This window comes from Manacus vitellinus, unplaced genomic scaffold (assembly GCF_001715985.3).
Source record: "Manacus vitellinus isolate BGI_N305 unplaced genomic scaffold, ASM171598v3 scaffold_12_pilon, whole genome shotgun sequence".
Taxonomy (NCBI): domain Eukaryota; kingdom Metazoa; phylum Chordata; class Aves; order Passeriformes; family Pipridae; genus Manacus; species Manacus vitellinus.
This window is the reverse complement of record NW_021938949.1, coordinates 12,243,153-12,263,337: the sequence shown is the minus strand read 5'-3', so window position 1 is coordinate 12,263,337 and position 20,185 is coordinate 12,243,153. Positions and strand designations below refer to the sequence as shown.

Sequence of the window (20,185 nt, the reverse complement as noted above, 5' to 3'; positions counted from 1 at the left end):
CTATTTTTGAAACAAACTTCTCTCCATACCCTGACACAAACATCCACACCCAAAGCAGCAGAGAACTGACATGCAAGTAAAGGAAAGCAGGATTTTCATCCAATTTTTTATAGCTAAAGCTCTTCAGCACCACATGTAGCATATAAGTTAAAAAAATAAATCTCAGCTTGCTCTTAAAACACTACTTGTATTTAAGTCTTGTATGCAAAATTTCAGACTGCAATCCCTTTTGCTTGCTCTAGTACAGGTTCTGAGGGTACAAGTTTAAGATAAAACAAACACAGACTTAATTTAAATGCCACCTGATACTACATTATTATGATTCTACTGCCTCATCCTCAATTAGGTGCCTTTTTAAGTTTTCTGAAACTGTTGCTAAACAACACCCATAAATCTTGACAAGCACACAAGTCTAGTTTCCTTGTGTTACTTCCCTTTAAAGTTTAGCCTATTCAGCACTTGCACAATAAAATATGACTGTGCAATTAATAAGTAGCATTAGTAATATTTAAGTAATGCTTAAATAAACAGGAAGTTACCTTCACATCCACTAGAAATGCACTGTAGCCAAAAAAATAAACATTTAACTTAATTATAGCCACTAGGAAAAGAGGTTCTTCTATCTATATTTTAGAACACCTCTTTTACTTTCAAGGGCTAAAACTGGCCAAGGAAATAAGTGCAGACAGTGCTGTTCCAGCTGCTAAAAGAAGGACATGGTTAAAACTGATGTTAACATTAGCTATCTCCTTTATCTGAAACAAGCATGATAATGATAGATATTTCTTTGTTCTGAACTGTTTCATTTGTATTATTCTGGGAAAATTCTGCACAGTGTTGTATAACAGTAATGTTTGGCAAAGTGCAACATCAGTAGGGTTTTTTGTTATCTCACTGTCTAATCAAAACTGTTGGGAAAGTCATATAAGTCTTGGCAGGGGCTACACTTGGCTAGGTCACCACGTAACTGAAGTACTAGTGTTAATGTTAATTAATAACCTTAGGCATTATTCTGTTTTAAGTAATTAAATGTTTTCTCCTCATAAACCTGTATCTCTTCATTGTCCTAAAAAAAACAAGAGCAGTTCAACCTAAAGGTTGAACCTTTAGGCCACAAGAGGTGCTACCTTGCCTTTTGAGTCACAGAATCCAAACAGAGCTTCCAAAGGTGAGTCTCCTAGGAAGATTTAGGCTCTGATTTGCACAAATGTGCACAAGGCTAGTCCTGGCCCGAATTCACCATTGAAGAGCTGAGGTTTTCCATACGAAAACAATGACTCTTACAGATTTCATATAGGGTTTAGTCTATATCGTGTCAAGATCTGAAACATTGGAGAAACTTTCTTTTCCCATGGTTTGAAAGATTTCCCTGTTACTTGCATTTTTCACAAGGCTAATTAACAGGTTTCCCAAAAATAACCTCTTTTTTTGCCTCATCTCTTCCATAAAAAAACCCTGCTGTTTTCTTCTTACCACAAAGTTCAGAACAAAACAGAGAAAAATACAACTGAAGCAGTTTTATTTTTTATTTCATTTTCAGAAATTACTGTAATGTGGCATTTAGTTACTCCAGTTAACTCCTCAGTATTTTCTTACAGCCTTACAGGCAAATCTCACCACATATTAACTCAGGGTGGGGGATAAACAAGCAATCTCATTTTCAGGTGCAGACTGTTGACTGCAACTTCCATTACTGAAGTTGTACAAGTAGACCCACCTAAGTATTTACTTATTAAGAAGCACCAAACAAACCCCTGCCAATGTGCTTTAATACATATTCAGTAACTACCACTTATCCTTTACATTTACAAGAGAAATCCATTAAAATTTCATTCTCCCTCACAACTCTTTATGCTGACCCATTCATGTGGTTCTACATCCTCAAGTCCTGGAGTTTATAGGTCACAACTCTCAGGCAAAGCTTCCAAGAATTTCCTTTGACAAACACCTCAGACCCCCTGGGATTCAGCACATCCCCCGCACCGCTTTCCCCGAACAGAAATTCCCACATCCAGACCCGACACATCCTCGCCGGGACTGAGCTGGAGACACAACCAGCACACCCCGAACACCAGAAGGCACCACTTTCTCCACTGGTCATGGTCATGCTTCTCACCTCTCCCACCGCCTGCTTCATACTGAGTTCATTCTGTTAATTTTTATTATTTCCGTTTTTCTTGGTCATGTATTTTCTCGGGAGTATTTCCCGTGATCTTGCACAGTTGAGACAACACCGAGCCCAGCATCACTTGTGCTGTGAGCCAGTAAAGCCACGCTCAAGGGCAGCACTTGGGGTTTAAAACGAGGTAAACCAGCACTTCGGGGGTACTTGGGGGAGCCGGAACGAGGAGCGGGGTGTGGTGATGAGAGACCGAAGCGCTCGGTGCCTCAGCACGGGGAGAACGGGGGACCGGGGCAGGAGCACGCCTGGCCGGGGACCCCCGGGCTGTGCCCTCCCCCGGGGGCGGAGGGCCGGCCCGCCCCACCTCACCGCTCATGGTGCCCGCGGGGCTCCGTCCGCCGGGGCCGCCGCTCTCCCGCTCAGCCACGGCCGGGCCGGCAGCGACCGCCCGCCCCGGAACCCGCCCGCGCCCCGGAAGGTAAACCAACGGCCCGGGGTGTGGGGAGCGCGGCGAGCCCGGGGGCCCTCACGGGCTGCTCACGGTGTCCCCGGCACGGAGCCCTTCGCCGACCCTCCTCGCGACCCCACAGCCCGCGGCAGCCCCGCCCGCCCGGGCTGAGCCGCTCTGTGGGCCGGGAAGGGACACCGGGCACGGAGGGGTGGGAGAAGCGGGGATAACCTGTCCTGCGCTGGCACGGGTGCTGTGCAAGGGGAAAGCTCGGAAACGGTCGTTTTTCGAAAAAATAAAAATAAAAAAGGTACAAAAACTGTGGGACATAAAATAATATGAAATGTGGTCCAACACGCAGAACGTAGTTGCAATAATCAAAATAAAAGGTTTTGTGGTATAACTAGAACAGTTGCTCGTCCTTTGGTAGCTGATAATGGAAATGAAGTTTCACAGCCACTGCAAGCACCTTCTTCCACTGGGCACCTTAATGTTTCACTTTGAAGTGTGTCTCTAATCTCTAGAGGCAGAAAAAGCTGTCCTGTGTAAGGGCTTTCAGGAATTAAAAATTCCAATATAAATTTAATAGCTCTCTATCTAGGCCTGTTTCAGAGGTTTTGGCTCTGTGTGCCCAGACCTATGCAGCTAAATCCCAACCGGCCCAAGCTTTGTCAGACTCCTAAAGCTGCTCTAACAGGGATTGTTCATAGATTTTGTGCAATAATTTACTAGTCCTAAAATATTTTAATTCATCATTTGTGCAAGAAACTGAAATATAAAGTTAGCTATGAATAAAGAAGATCGTTGGGTTGATGTTTTTTTCTGTTGTTGCAGTTTTCCAGGAATATAACTGGCCTAATATTAGGAAAATAATGTTTGGAAGGCAAGGGGTCAGAAGTATATTCCTAATATTAGGCCACACAGTAGTCTGGCATGACTCTTGCTAATCACCAGTCTTTGTAAATATGATAAAGGTAAGTAAAAAAATTAGTATAGTAGAGATACAACAGAGAAGGATGCTGAAAGGAAAGCTGGTACCACCAGGAAATACATGGGGATGGCAGGGATTGCAGTGAAGTCCAGCAGCTGGACTTTGATGACCCGTGTGGGTCCCTTCCAACTCAGGGGATTCCATGATTCCATGGTGTGGTGTTCCACAGCCCCACAACCTCCCTCAGTGTGACCCAGCAGTACCTTCTGAACTGGGAGGACTCCATTCTCTACAAGGATCCATCGTTAGAACATTCCTGTTTCAAGTATCATAGGGGCTACAACCCTGAGGATGTACTGTGGGTCTTCATTTCTGCCTCTTGGAACATTCCTTGTGTCCCATCAAGTAATTTTTGGCACAAGATCTGTGTTTAACATAAAGCATATATTTGCACACTTGTTTATTGACGGGTTTGTATATATCTGGTGTAAGTAGATACAATCTTTAAGAGCAGCAAAAGCTGTCCTTTGTAAGGACTTTCAGAAAGTAAAAATTCCAGTAACTAGTTTAGTACCTGAGAATAATGTAGAAATACTTGACTAGAGAAATACTAGCATTAGAAATAATATGACAATATTAATGAAAGCTCAGTGGAAGATCTATAAGGACAATGTACTACCTCCTCCACTGACTGCAAGTATTAAGATTAATCACTATACTGGAATAACTCATTTATTATTACACAGTAAAAATTCACTACTCTCATAGTCATCCAACACCCAGAACATAGTTGCAATAATCAAAAGATTTTGTGGTAACTAGAACAGTTGCTCGTTCTTCAGTAGCTGGTAATGGAAATGAAGTTTCACAGCCAGTCTGAGGTTTTACCAAGCCACAGTCACTGCAAGTGCATTCTTCCACTGAATACATTAATGTTTCACTTTGAAGTGTGTGTCTCATTTCTTCTGTATTCACACTGCTGTCAGTATTAGCCTTGAGAATATTATTCAGCTCCACAGAGGAGTCTGTAAATATAAAGAAGTTAATATAGTACATACATCATCCTATACCAAACATTAAAGATCCAAATTTCATTATGTTCCAACTATGTTCTAACCTTAGTGAAAGTTTTAAGATGTAGTTATATATGATGATCTTTTGTTCCATGAAAATATAACTGCTATACTTCAAGTATTGAAGTAATCAAACACATATTTTATAATAAGTTATTATTTATTGTCTGAACACTCACAAATACAGTATTTGTAAAATGTAAAAAGAGATTAAATTTTTTCACTGTCACAAAATATACCACATAGACTTCTCACACACTGCAATACTAAATAAAATTATTTAAATTATCATAAGATGAAAAGCTAATATTGAATGCGTATCCTCTACCTGTGTAGAATTCCTTTTGCATTCAAAGAGAAGAGGGTGAAACCCTTACAAAGGTTTTTGCTATTGAGGGCTCATAAATGACTTCTCAAACACCAGTAAGTAAGCCAGGTATGAATATACAACCATACAATCCTGGCAGGATCTGGAACCCACAAAGAGAGATTCCTGCTTTTGCAAGTCACCATCTGGGTATTTTATTGCCTAATAACTTTGATAACTTCATGGAGACTATTTGAGGAATACAGAACAATCCAACAAAGATAGTCATCAGAATCGGGAATATAAATGACATGCAAAATTTGTACATGGTAACAGTAGCTAAAATATACAATGATCTCAGATTATTTATAAAGAATCTTATTTATTCACCTGTGTTTTCCAGTTTTTCTTTTGACTGCTTTAGGCGCTTCCTTTTAAACAAGACCATTAAGGTGAACAGAGTGAGCATTAAAATTACTCCTAAGCCCAAACAAATCCAAAGAATTCCACTTGAGTCGGTACCTTATGAAATAAAAGAGATGCATGAAGTTAATCCATAAACAATAACTAATGTACAGTAAACATGTCCAACACATCAAACCTCTGTGTAAAATACAACACTAGAGTGCCCAGCACAGCCACAAAATGCTGCAGCAACACACTTACTCTGCTCACAGTAGTTCTCACACGAAGGCGGTGGCGAGCTGGCACATCGGAGATGACAAGGCGTACAAGAGAGCAGCAAATGATCAAAGTATTCATTTTTGGGGCAGGGTGCCATCAGGGGCAGTAATTATGGAACTACAAAGCCACAGAAATTTGTAAAAGAGCGAGGATCATCTACAAAGGACTTCTCAGTTTGAGCAACTCTAAGAGCAGCTAGCAATAATGGACTTCCATCACAGACCCACTTGATAGTATCACGTTACATAGAAGGGATTTAACTCTGAGGTCCCCAAGGAATTACTGTTCCTTTTTTTGGCAATTCACAATTGTAGAAAAACTGAGCAGCTGCACCAATCTTGTCTGAAACAGAAAATGGTTATTTATAGAAGGCATTTCTTGGACAGGTGCTGAAGATTACAAATCATAGAAAAGATCTCCAAACAGGAGTTCATAATAATTGTTCTTGTCTCTAAAACTTTGTGGTGATGGCCTGCAGTAATCATGTTTTCTTATAATATGCAATGCTTACTTTTTGTCCCAGTCCAAAGATAAAAAAAAAAACCAGAGGCAGGAGACATAGCAGTAAGAAGATAAGACCAGTTCATTTCCTGGGTTTGCCACAGACTCACTCTGCAGCTTCAGACAACTTCCATTGTACCTGTTTCCCTGGATGGACAACATTTAAAACACATAGCTGATGAAAGAATTACTTCTTGTAAATGAATGGGGTTCTGATTTTAAAAGAGATACTGTTAAATTACAAGTTCAACAAGAACTTCATGATTGTATTGTATAAAATACTTCTAAGACCTTCAGGTATAATGGAATGACAAAATCTAGAGATTTGGTCATTGAGATATTGCTCCTCAATTCCAAATTAGCCTCATTTTTCTAGTCTATTAGGTTTGGAGAGGCTTATTTGCTGGGTTCATTTTAGGGTTTTAGCTATTTTTTGCTTATAACCATGGTTATATGAGACATTTAATAATATTACATTCTAATGATGAAAGAAAAGCTTTATCGAAATTTTAAAATTTTTATTCAAAACATTATCTGCATTTTTCCCTTATTTTTCCATAATACATGACTGTCACTGTGCTATAACTGCAGTACCCAGCATGGAAAAATAGGTGTATATGACACCTCCATCCCAGCCTGGTAGATGTATACACAGTGAATGTAACATTTCTGAAAATGTATTTGGTCTTCTCACAGGAAAAAGAAAAAGCTTTGGCAGGAGACTGCCACAATGAAAACAGTTCACACAGCTAACTTGTATCTTGATGGCTTAATCTTATAGAATTTATTTTAAATACAAAGTTAACCAGTAATATCTAGCAAGTAGCAATAACTACCCCTATCCAGTATCACTGACATAGCTAGATCAGAATTACAGGCTTATTTATAATTAAATTTCTCTTTGCCATGTTTAAGTTAATTGCCTTTTTGACAACAGAAAGAGAAAAGAAAAACATTGTATAAGAAACTGTGATTTCATACCACATTACTATGTACGAGAGTTATTCTCCCACAAAATAAACCATGTGGGAATACACAAACTGTTTGGAGTGGAACAGTGTAACAAATCTGTATTCTAGTCTCTAGCAGATGGAAATGTTTATTGTGTCTTCTGCACTTGTTTCTATGGGCCAGGTGCACAGCTGAAGGCTTTCTATTGTAGGCTTTTCTCCCTATTCTAAACTAGTGGATAAATAGGAATTGACAAAATCCAGTTTAGTTGTGACAAAAGAAAATAAGGACCACGGGTGATGCCAAAAATTTCACTGGGAAGCCAATGCTTGTTCTGATTTTCCTCATATATTTACACTCCTGGGGAAGAAACCCAGATTATGGCTCGGATATCATTCATGTTTCTGATGCAGCTTGTGCACAGAGTCATTTGAGTCTTTGGTTTGAAGCTGCTGTTTAACCTTTTCAGGCATGGAGAGGACAGTCACATTCTCCACAGTGATCTCAAGATGGCAGATCCTCGTGAAAGTATCTTCACAGTAGTGAAGTGATTTCAGGACAGATAAGCTGGGTCCAACATTTTAAGCTTTTATCAGTATAATTCCATTGACTCCAGTGAAAGATCCCAGCCTGTGCTGCACTCCTGAATTGTGTTTTCCCATGTGCAAGAACTTACATTTGCCTTTGTTGGGCTTCATTATGCACTCCTGCTCTACTTGTTACTGTAATGTATCCTACAACCGATACCTACTAGATATGATGTGGTACTACTCATAAAAACCATGAAGAAGGGGCTTAATAAGAGATCTTGATCTAAAAGCAAGGAAAGAAATAATAAGATATGTCTACAGTGGATGTAGACACTGCTTATAACATTTTTTCTCTAAGCAAACGTTGCTATACCCAAATATGATTTCTAAATTCCAGGGGGAATGTACAGAAGTTCTCAACACAACCACCATTTAAATTAACAAAACAGTAAGAATACTTTCTCTGGTGCAGTTGATGCAGACATGATTTCAAGCCTGAAACTTAGAAATTTCACTTCTGAAATCTGGAAAGATAACCAAACTTGAGGCTTCTGTGCTCCACTAAAGCAAGGAAAAATACATCATTGGTAATATACAGGCAAGATACATTCCAAAAGATATTGTTATGCAACAGATGTTGATGAATTATTTCTGGAAAATTAGATAGTTCTCAAAATACCACTCAAGAATTTTTCTAAAACTTAAATAACTCACACAGGTCTAAGGTCACCTTGACTGGTCTGAATCATTTTAGGATGGCCTGGTGAAACAAAGAGTTATGAGTTCAGGACGTGGACCAATCTTTTCCTTTCCAGATCATACGACCTTTGTGGATGATCTGAAAAAAAATAGGAAAAAACCACACACACATGCACAAATAAAACAAACAACATTTCAGTGAGGTGCAAAATACCCATTCTATTTCTAAGTTTGAAGCTCATGTGATTAAATCAACATTGCTTTTCTCAAGCAGATTAAGAAATTACCATTTGTGGCAAAGTCGCTGAAGTCTTGATGTGTTCTGTGAAAAGAACTCGAAGGTGCTGCTCTTGCTGAGGGTGTCACTGGGAATACAAAGCAAGCAAACCATGGCAACCTTGCACAGTTTTATGTCTTCCAGGCAATGCACATTCTTCCCCTTTCCATAACCCTCTGCACATGTTTTGACAGGGCAACACTGACGATAGTTTGGAAGAAATTGCATAGACCAGATGATATTTGAAGAAAAACAACAACAGAGATTCTCAAGGCATATTAAAAATTCAGTGCTGTTATGTGGAACATTTTGAAGATGATCTATTGGTGCTTCCCAGTAGATGTAACCCAAATATAGGACTTCTGGGAAAAATATTAAAGAGAGGACTGTAAGACTCTACATTACTTTGTGAGACAACTATTAGTGAAAGTAACTTAATGTTATAATTCTTATCACAGGTATTATTATTAGAGTCTTCACAACTACTTTGCTTTTTGCTATTAAATTCTTTCCTCTGTTTTCCTAGTGCAGAAGAAGTGCATCTGTTTTTTTCATGTTGGCAAGAGCTTTTCTTGTCTACACAAAATACATCTCTCTCCAAAACAGCATCCTGTCACTGAACTTTAGTCCATCTGCTGCGTGATATGCAGAAGTGCTAACATAGTGATTCCTAAAATATTTTGTCACCCAAATGTAGCAAGATATATTCTAAATCAAATTGGTTTTGCACAGAAATGATTCATGTCTAGTTAGTAAAACTGGTCTAGAGGTCACCAAAGATGTCATTAGATTATATAGAGCTAAGCTGGTTAAATGTCTTGGTGTTAGTGAAAGGGACAGTCCTGCTCTTCTCTCTGTACTCTGAAGCACCAGGAAGGGCTCTGGGGCTTACCTGACCACATGGCAAGCAGCTTTAATTCCTTAATCCAGGCAGTTCCCAGAGTTTTACTTCCTAGGGCCTGGAAAAAAGGGCCAGAAACAAAACAGAAAAAGAAGAAAGGGTTGATTACCTAGTGGGGATGTGAAACTAAGTCCACCACAGAAGTACACATTTGGTGAACTAATATCTTAATTTGAAATTAGTCTTAATTTGAAAAGTCTTGTCTCTAAGTACAGTAGAAATTAATTTGTGTCTAATTATTTGATATCATATGTATGGGATCACAAGATATTGTGGCAGATATGCTTTCACTCTCAGCTGGCCAGAAACAGTTTTCCTACATGGCTAGTTAGAGTTCAAACATATTTCTCATAAGACAAGAAGTAAATACAAAGAAGTCTCATATTTTCAATCAAACTCTGGGAAACTTCCCCCCAATTAAAAGGTTAAATACAGCTCATTTCATCAGACCTCTGGAGAATGATGCTGTCTCTTATAGCAGTAATTTTCCTCCCACAGTTGGACTACTATTTCCCAAAGCTTACAGCCTGTAGGGGTAAACTAATTCCCAAAACAAAAATCCTTGATTATTAAGCAATACATTTTTCACACGTAGGAAACTGGGGAGCAATGAGAGTAAAAGGTCTTTAATGTGCCATTCATACAAACAACGACCATACAAGTCACAGCCTCTCCTCCTGTACTATTTACAGTTCCATTGAAGTATGGAATGACAAAACAGGGGCAAAATATGGTTAGAAAAACTGTGAGGAATTACAGTTGTCACAGCCTGTTGCCTTTGTTCTCTGCACATCCTAACATTCAAAAGTCCTACTTCCCAAGGGTGTGAAAGCAGGCATATAATCAGAAGATCATCATAAGCAATACTTCCCACTGAGAGATCTTGCCACACATTTAAAACACACGGTATTTCAAAATCTGTGTCCAGGAGTAAGGAATACATTTTCTGTCTTAACAAGATTCTTGTGCAGCCTTCAATTTTGAGCAATTTTATAGAAGGAAGTTAACATTATTTTAAAAAAAATAACCCAAAACTTTAAGCATTTTGTTGGGAGAAGCATAGTATGCCAATTGGCTTTAATAGGAGAGAAGTAATACCTGAATTTAGAAGCTGTTTGTGAAGTAGAATATTGGATTCAGCCAATAAATGAAACAAAACCAAGAAGCATTAAGAAAAAATTCATTAAGTGACATTAAGATAAGGATATTGTTACTTAGAAACTGTAGTTATGTTAATAATGTATCCACTGTCTTGTATAATACACATTAAATCCCCTCAGCAAAACACTATTTTGTTCTTTGTAGTGTTCAAACACACACCCACAAATATGCAATGGATGGAATGATGGTTTTCCTACAGTGATGTTTGCCTTTAGGGAATAATAAATATATGCCTTATTTACCAGTAAAGTTACATTTCAGCTTTTTTTCTGTTATGGGATTTACAGAGCTTGCTTTGGCTTTCCACATAGTTACCTGTTGATAGTAATAAATGCTTTTTCCTTGTCATGTGATTTTGCTCCAAAAGGATGACAGAAATTAGCAGAGTTGTACAAAATAAGAAAGGATTTATCAAATACAACAATCAGTCATTTAACCATAAATCCACAAGGTGTTGCCAGGGAGGTATTTTTGCAGTTACATTACTGTAACTTAAGTTTAAAAGCTGACCAAGATTTCCTCTAAGGATGACATATTTCAGACAGGTTAAACTGGCCTGCTGGAGTTGACATTATTACTGAGAGTAATGGGAAATAAACTTAAGAAGGAAAGTGTCAACTGCAGAAATGACAGGGGAAAAAAAAAGAAATGGAAAAACCAGTTCTCGGATTTGCTTCTAAAACGTTTCTGTTTGACTCAGGAGTGACACCTGGGGACAATTTATAAATACTTATTTGCTCTCCTAATGTGATTCTCAATCACTGGCAACTCTTCTCTGAACTTCAAATCTGCAGTAAATCTGGGAAGCAGTAAAACATCTGTTTGTTGTTTAGAAGAATAATTTCAGTGTACCGTCAGTTCTAGTAGGGTATCAAACTACTGAACAGGATTTCAAGAAAATAAATAATTGTTACTGGTGAAGGGAGAACAGGTAGGAAACATCACAGCATAGGCCAGGAGGTAGTACTTTGGAGTTGTACACAAACATACACACACACACTCCAGATTTACAACCTTCCATATGTGAGCAGAGCATCCACAGTCCCATGTTGCTTTGGCAGAATACGGGCACACCAAGCACTGAACATGAATCCAAATTTGACTGTTGTTTTCCTTAAACATCTGGAGAAACCCAAGACTGCCAGCAATCCTTATCAGTGCTCATTTCTAACATGTGAAATTGGTATTGTGTGACAGAAAATAGTCACCTGAAAAAAGTAAGGGGAATTTTATCTTTCACTATTTAATTTGAAAAATAGCTACTGTGAGCATCAAAGCCAAAATAATCAAATGAAAACTCTGAAGGGAAAAATGGAAATCAGTAGTACTATCATGTCAGTAATTAAATATAAAGATTGAAATTCATCTGTCACAGAACAGTACCTTAAGGTCTATTTACCACACAGAACTTCAGGAACCAAGTTTTGTTCTGGCACTGCTTGGGGTTTCTCTGTTCATGCCCATGCCAGCTTTTTTGCCTGAATGTACTTCAGAAATTCTGCTGGCATAATTACATAGCACTTAGCAAGAGAAAGAGGGTTTTCTGCTAGGACTGTTACATTCCCTTCACAAACAACACTAGCTGGGCTGACAAAGGAATTCTTCTGGCTGTATAGTTGCTTCTACACTGGTGGGTTTGTGCTGGCACAGCTTTTTTTTCACTCACTGAGGCAACTGACCTACACTGTCAAATCTTCTAGCACAGGCTTGGGCTGAGTCCTCTCCAGTTCTCTAAAGCTATTTACAGACTAAGCCCAAAGAAATAAAATCCCTTAAAAATATCTCATCTCAACAATCCTAAAAATCTGTGAGATCAATGTACATACTAAAAACCCACTACTTTTCCTTCCCCAAAGTTACTGCACTTCAAGGACCAGCAGCTCTTACAGACCATCACCTCCTAAAAAAGCGGTGAAACTTTCCAAAAGGGTTCTTTTCAGAAATGCCTGTTTTGTGAAGTGTCTGCCTCAGCTGTATGGCTGGGAGGAGATAAGCTGCTCTAGGAATGGGGTACACACTGCTAGTAAAGGAAAGGAAGGAGCTACTAAAGGATTCATCATACTCATTAGCTTTTACAAGCTGCACAGAACAATGCTCTTTTTAGACAAAATATTGTTTAATGTCTTTTGCACACAGGGCAAAATCAAGAACAATGTGCATTTTGTCTGTTTGGTTCAGCACATTTTAATTAGATGACTGCTTTGAAAAGAGTGATGTTACTGTTGCTACATCTACTATTTCCAGAAAAGATTAAAGAACAAAACAACCGAAGAGTAAAATGTTCCTTTAAAATAGTAATTAAAATAACAATAGTATAAACATTATCAGCTGAATCACAGACAATTTCTGTGACCCCTACAATGCTCAAAGCTGACTTAGCTGGGAACCAGCATATGGCAGTGCTGACCCTTTGGGGAAAGAAGATACCTTTTCATTTTTCTGACATTTCACATGTGCCAAAATAGTTATGCAACTACTCAGGACAATGCATAAAACAGTAATTGTGCAAGTTTGGATTAAGCCAATGCTTGTTAGAATGCCAGTGACATTTTTATGTTGCTGCAATAGTTTTTGCAAAATGTAAACATCTTTTTCCTTCATTTCTTCATGTAAGCACTTCATTTTGTGTTGGAAAAATAATGTCCCACGCACTTTGCAAGTGGACAAAACAAACAAAAAGTAATCAGTGGTATAATGCAAACAGGAGTAATGGAGTTACAATTAAAATAAATGTGCATGAACAACTACAAATGATTTGAAGTGCTTGGCATACACTAAAGTCTAACATGAATTTTTCTTCTGGTAGCTTTAACCAAATTCTCCAGCTATTCAGTGTTTGTGGAGAAGTTTAGGTGACACACAGTCACTTTTTTCAAATTCTCCTGTACAGCATCACAGTGCCAACACGTGCTCTCTCTTAAGACAGGAGAAAAATTGTAATTGATTTGGCCATGGCCATTCCAGAATAATTCCCCGTGCTAATTGCCTTCTCTGGAATAAGAATACTGGCACAGAATACTTCTGGAGTAATTAGGCCTATTTAGAAACAAGCTCACTATTTCATTCTCACAATTTCATAATGAAGTAATTATTTTCTGCAACAATGTTAACATGTTAACTTGCTATAGAAGAACAGCTTTAAAAATCCCATGACACTGTTATTCTTTCTTCATAACAATAATGCCATTCTGCTTTAGTCATTAATGAAACTAAAATCCTAAGGGATCTCTAATGGGCAACATGCTCCCTCAACTGGAATTCCAGAGAATTAAGAAGGTGAAAAGAAAGCACATGAAAATCCCACATGGAACTAGTTTTCTTTTCCCACCTCCCTCAAGGCAGGCAGTCAGCATGGAAAACTTTCCATATGAAACAGAAGTGTTATAAAACTCTTACCACATTCATAAAGCAGGAGATCTGGCCCAGAGATATTATGGAATCCAACAGTGGACATGGCAACTTTGAGCTTCTCTGTGTCAGGGAGTCACTGCAGTAAGAAAGGGTGTGAATAAGCAGCATGTTCCATACCCTGCATTAACACCCTCTATTGATATTTTTAGTGCTAAGTTCAACATTTTCATTATCTCAAAAACACTCTTTATTAACAGTCCAGAAAAATTTGTAAAAGACACAGTTGAATTCTGTTTGATAGTGGAGAATCACCTTAGAATCACAGAATCATTGAACTGCTCAGATTGGAAAAGACCTCCAAGATCCTCGAGTCCAGCCATTCCCCCAGCACTGCCAAGTCCACCACTAAACCATGTCCCCAAGTGCCACATCTGCGTGGCTTTTAAATCCCTCCAGGGATGGTGACTCCATGACTTTCAGTGCTTGGCAACCCTTTTGGTGAAGAAATTTTTCCTGATATCCAATCTAAACCTTCTCTGGCACAACTAGAGGCTTTTTCCTCTTTTCCAGTCGCTTGTTACTTGTGAGACCAACACCCACCTGGCTACACCCTCCACTGTAGAGAGCAATAAGGTCCCCCCTGAGCCTCCTTTCCTCCAGACTAAACACTTCCAGCTCCCTCAGCTGCTCCTCATAACACTTGTGCTTGAGACCCTTCCCCAGCCCTGTTGCCCTTCCCTGGACATGATCCAGCACCTCAATGTCCTTCTTGTCATGAGGAACCCAGAACTGGACACAGCACTCGAGGTGTCTCACCAGTGCCCAGCACAGGGGGATGATCAGTGCCCTGGTCCTGCTGCCACACTGTTTCTGGTGCCTTGTGCCTCTGTGTCACACTACAAGTCCCACTTTAAATGGCAGCCCCTCTGCTGCATTGTCTCACCTGTCAAGGTAAGACAATATATCAAGCTACAAGGCTGACAATTTGATGGTACCTAGAATTGCAAATTCTCTTTGTCACTTGTCTCCTGCTAGAACAATACAAGCTTACAGCCAGTGGAAAAACATCTCCCGAGGATCTGGTACTTAAAATTGTCATTGTTGCTCTGTCAATTTAGCATCCCAGCCCCTGAGATTCTCAAATTTGTCTCAGGTCACAGGGAGCAAAAATATCCTGTGTTTCCTTTTATCACTTCCAAGGAATCTATAATCTCCACATTCTACACCTGTATAGGTGAAAACAGATTTACTCTAAGAAAGCAGAATGTAATTTTCTAATCAAAATGTTGCTAATCTAGGTGAAAGCATAAGAACTGCTGAACAGAGGTCTGGATTGTACCTAACAAGATTTATTTTCAGCTCCTTCATGCAGCTCATGTATTTTAACTGACCCAATGCCTCCTCCCACCGATCCTACACCTGGCTTTCAGATCTCTGAAACCACCAGTCTCTGCCTCTCTTCAAAACAGATCCCCTCCTGTCTTTAACCTTTCTAATCCTCACTCAGCCACTGTTCACATCATTAGTGATCTCATCCTTCCCTTCCTTGACGCGCGTTCCTTGCTCAGCACATTCCTTCCACATTAAGCAATTCCTTCTGCTGTTTACACCACTTTAAGCTGTCAGAAGGTTTATAAACCATCTACAGGTTCTTCACAATGTGCACACCTAAACATCTTTGTTTATTCTGAGCACATAACAAACAGTTTTGACAGTAAACTACTCACCTAACCCACCCTCCTCCTCCTGTTTTTCAGTCTGGAGGCTCATGAGATCAAAACCACAGAAGGAATTCTGTCTAAGGAGTATCTGCAATGACTGTGCATTCAGAGGAAGGCATCCTGAACAAAAAACCAGCCAGCACTCAACGTACAGATCTTTCAGGTCTGAACAGTACAGGATAACTAAGCAACAGATCACACAGCTGAGGACTCTGAGCCCCCAGTTAAAGCCACCTGAAAAAAGGGATGGTTCTTGTAAAAAGAAGACCTTTCAGTCTTTATTTTTAGAGAGGAAGAAAGGCTGTGTTTACATACAAAACTGAGAGACACACGACTGCCTTGGAAAATAATGAGCTGAGCACATGAATTGTTTGAGAGATGAGAAGATGGACACAGGGAAATATAAACTGGTGTTTTGGTGTACAGATCCATGCATTTCTTTTGCTATCTAAAGTAAAAAAAATTAGGTTTATGTCCCTTCTAACTTGCAGTATGTGTTCAATTGCTCCAAAAGAAAGGCTTTAACTCTAGATTGGAGTCCTCATGGAGAAGAATCCAGCTCAGGAGTACTCAGCACCAACACTCAATGAAATGTATAAGAGTTAAATTGCTAAATTCTTTTGCAAACTTGGAGTAATTTTACAATGGATTGTGAAAGAGAGCTTATCCTCCAGCACTACATTTGGAAAACCAAAAAAGACTTTTATTTAAAACTCTTTCAATCAAATAGCTTAAAATCCATTACTGTGAAACAACACCTAGCAGTTCTGTCCGTGTCCGGCAGAGGGAGAGGAACAGGGGCGAAAGAGCACTTGTTAAATAGCAGCGTTAGAACAAACAAATCAGTGAAAAGATGTTTCCAGGGGGAAGATACCTTAGTTTGGATTACCCTTGTGTAAATATAAAAGCCTCTTTATGGTTCACTTACACTTACAGGAACCCAGCAAAGCTTAGAACAGATTTGGCTCTTGACAAAGCCATCAGGCTGAAACATCGTTGTGTTTTCTGCTCTCTAGTTCTCAGCTGCATCTTCACAGAATTTGCCAAACTTTAAGAATATTAATTTATCATCTCTGGGCACCTAGTCAAACTTTTAATAATTTCCTTCTTACCTCCTGTCTTTTTTTCCTCCTGGGTAAATAACACGTTCTTTTGGCTTTGTTTTTAAAGGCTCATTCTGACTTCAAAGCAATTCCAAATATCAGGCTACTCATATAAGTGAGTAACTATTGTTTAACTGTGAGTAACAACATATTTAAATCACTTTAAATTTCAGGGCATGGCTCACAGTGCATCAGCTGGATTTCAGCTTCCTGCCATACCAGAAAGGGAAGTTGTACTCCTTTCCCACTCCTCCCAATCCCAACCAAAAGGGGGTTTTTTCCTGATGTCAAGGTAAACTGGGTCGATTCACTCATAACCCAGCACCCTAAAACTACTCTCCTTCCCTTTAAAGTCTGCTGCTGGTTTATGGAGTTTGATAAGTCACCTGTAGTTAGTGAGCAGGGGACTGTTTGAAGCTGTTAACCTGTTTGAAGCCTTCTAGTGAAATATATCTTTCTCCTATGCTTCAGTTCACCTGAATAAAGCACTGGTATTGCACAGGTGTACCTGCCAGGGTGTAAAGTGCTTGTGAGAATCCTGGAGGGAAGGTACTACTAAAGTACAGACCACTGTTCCTAATATCCTATGGATGAGGTCCTTCATTTCACTGCCACAGGACTGATTTCCCACAGGCTGCAAAGTACTGGTGAAGCTCCCTTGAGATAGTTTATGATGTGAGTAGCTTGCTCTCACCAAAGGAGGTCCTGTTCCACATTCTTACTTTATACCAGCTCTGGCATTTGTCAAATGCCTCTTAGTTGATTCATCTCAGTAGCCCAGGAGGAAAAAGAAAGTGGATTTTTCTGTAGCTAAATTTAACGAGCCAGACTGACTCAGCAAAGGGTCCAACACAGCAGCACAAGGATGGTGGAACTGTGACAATGTGGGGGACAGTTTCTCTGCACCCCAGTACCCACATCTTAACCCTGAGGTGGGCCAGACTCTCCTTCTCTAAGCAGTGCATTGATAATTTAAATCAGTCATGATGTGAGGGTGGATTTATATGCATGGTTCTCAACAAAAAAAAGCTTTTTATTAATTACTAAATGAAGAGCTGGTATATTTATTCTAAGCATTTTAGTGCAAAAGAGATTTAAACAAGAAAAGCTTTTACAGTGCTTTAAAAGCTCAAGAGCGGGACCATTTACACTCCAGTAGATATTTTGCCAGTAAGATTATCATGACTCCACTTAGGTTTTGCTTTGAGTACTAGCTGTTCCTAAGTGGAAAAACAAACTACTAGCCCTGTTAAAAATTCAGTGTTTGAGTTTACACAATTCCTGTGTGCAGCAGCCTGCAAAACAGGTTTGTACACTCTGAAGGACATCTGGCATCTTCTGAAATTCTGTGGACTAATTGTTTATATCCTAGCAAGTACCTAGGGAATAAGTACCTGTCCAGGAAGAAAGAAAGGTTGGGTAACACAACCAATACTAAGTTTTTTCTATGTCTTGTCTGTGCTGGTAATCTTAAGGTAAGTCTTAATTGTTCTGAAAATACAGCACCTGCCTCCAGTCCAGCCTTTCCTGACTTGTAGGCTGTGCCAGGGCTCCAACAAAACACAAGCTTGCAATGCAGTGCTGCAGTCATTAAACCTGAGCTGTTAAATGCTCATAGTGACAGTAAATAACAAGTCAGTGGGTCAGCAGAATGCATGATGCTTGCTTTCCACTGGAGTTTTGTCTGTTATTCAACACTAGTAACCCACGAGCTTCATTGCTCAAAATGCTGTTACCTTGTTTCCATACTAAATGAAATATATCAGACACCTACTAGTTTATAAGTGTCACCTAACAAGCAAAGGTTAGTATTAAAAAAAAAACCAAAAACAAAACCAAACACAATTCATTGTATATTACTTTTTTATATTACTTTGTTTTTTAAACAGAAACATGATTGCCACACACAGATGAGAAACTTACTTGCAGTTTAACAAAATTCTAAATATTACAACAGTAACACAGGTGAGACTCTTGCTTAATTATACTCAATTTGAACAATAGAAACTGTGGCAATCTGTGTATTAAAACTGGCAAGGAGCTCGGCACCAGAGAACCACTAGAGAGTGGCTTTCACAAGGTCTTTAAAACTCATTCTTTCAGCTCTGGTGAAGGCAAACTCTTGTTGCTGCTTGAAGAAAAGACTTCAACTTAGCAGAATTGTATAGTCTCTCGTGTGAAATACACTTTTTCTTCCAAAATTAATTTTTGTGGTGTTAGTGGGGATATTTTTCTTATTATTTTTATAAGGGCTGCCCTTATAAAAAGGGTGGTGTTTTCCCTAGATATGATCAGCTGGAAGCCCACATTTCTACCAACATATGTAGAATTTTTTGCTTGCCAAGGGTGTACCCGTTGCTGCTGGTGTGAAGCCAGAAACCCTCTGGCCCTCGTGTCAGGATCATGTCACCTAAATGCCCCCTCAGGAGACTTGGTGTTCTCCAACCAAAACTGCACCAGATTCTGTCCCAAATGGAGACCTTTATATTGTAGTTCTAAGCCCATCTGGTTTCAAAACAACTCTGTAATTTGTCTTACAGCATTCTAATATAAATACTGCTGCAGATGACTCAGTCCTTGCACATCAGCACTCCAAGAAACTCCCTTCTCCCAAGGACTTGCTCTGTCTGCTTATAAACACTCACACTGAACCAGACAAGATGAAATGCTGCCACAGTCGCAACCAAATTCTGCTTGTTTCCCCTCTGTCCCTCACTGTTTCTTCCAAACACACCTACCTTCAAGCAATAATTTCAGGTTTGTCGAGGTTGGGTTTTTTTTAATAACTTCTAATAGTCACACCAGTCAAGGGCCTCAGTATTTGACAAGTCCTGCTGAATCTGGCTTAACTGGATCGTTTCTTAAATGATAATAACCAAGTCAAAGTGTGCTGAATTAGCAAAATTGGGACTCTACGCATCCTGCCAACTTTTGGCTGGGCAGGTACAGCAGTGTTGCCTGTGGCATCCCGCAGGAGCACGTGCGGGAGCTTTCACCTGGGAGCTTTCACCTGGGCGCTTTCCTGGCGCAGCGCAGGTGCTGTCAGTGTCTGTCACTCTGCCCCTGTGCTGTCCAGGACGAGCGCGGCGCGGTTTTACACGGATGGAAGTTCCCCAGGGCGGTCCCCGCGGGCCGGGCGGTCCCGTCCCCCTCACGCGTTCGCGCCACTCCCGGTCCGTGCCCTCCTGCAGGGGGGCGGGGCCGGCAGCGACGCACGGCGCGCGCGGAGCCTGACGGGAGTTGTAGTCCCTCCGCGCACAGAGAACGCAGGCAACTCCATTTCCCGTCTGTCCCGGGGAGGCGGGACGAATGGGCTCGCGCGTTACCTGATGGGAGTTGTAGTTCTGGCGCCGCGCCTCGGACGTGCGGCGGGGCGGGACCCCGGGGAGATAAAAACTACGGCGATGGCGGCCGGGAGGCTAACC

The 20,185-nt window shown here is 40.1% G+C and overlaps 2 protein-coding genes across 6 annotated transcripts in view; both read right to left on the bottom strand.

The window, feature by feature from the left end:
- The window catches only part of SNX29 (sorting nexin 29), a 97,903-nt gene extending 95,338 nt beyond the window's left edge, over positions 1-2,565 (bottom strand). Inside the window, exon 1 of one of the 2 annotated variants that reach the window (XM_018067434.2) lies at positions 2,492-2,565. Coding sequence is in view for 1 of the 2 variants with exons in the window: in XM_018067433.2 (XP_017922922.1) it covers positions 2,492-2,498 (7 nt within the window). In the remaining variant the exon portion in view is untranslated. The remainder of the gene's footprint in view (positions 1-2,491) is intronic. The other variant, XM_018067433.2, reaches the window with a different exon arrangement.
- Positions 2,566-3,957: 1,392 nt separating this feature from the next.
- On the bottom strand, positions 3,958-19,762 carry TNFRSF17 (TNF receptor superfamily member 17). 4 transcript variants are annotated; one of them, XM_029957959.1, is made up of 9 exons: positions 19,499-19,762; positions 13,982-14,072; positions 9,416-9,482; positions 8,534-8,611; positions 8,262-8,385; positions 6,206-6,213; positions 5,548-5,682; positions 5,272-5,403; positions 3,958-4,526 (listed from the first exon to the last, which is right to left on the bottom strand). In XM_029957959.1, the coding sequence occupies exons 7-9, from the start codon at positions 5,660-5,662 to the stop codon at positions 4,270-4,272; spliced, it is 504 nt and encodes a 167-aa protein (XP_029813819.1). In that variant the 5' UTR covers positions 5,663-5,682; positions 6,206-6,213; positions 8,262-8,385; positions 8,534-8,611; positions 9,416-9,482; positions 13,982-14,072; positions 19,499-19,762; the 3' UTR covers positions 3,958-4,269. The 4 variants fall into 4 exon arrangements, with proteins under 4 accessions (XP_029813819.1, XP_029813816.1, XP_017922921.1 ...); XM_029957956.1 differs by having other exon boundaries at positions 5,548-6,213; XM_018067432.3 differs by lacking the exon at positions 6,206-6,213 and having other exon boundaries at positions 5,548-5,907.
- Between the last annotated feature and the right edge of the window lie 423 nt (positions 19,763-20,185).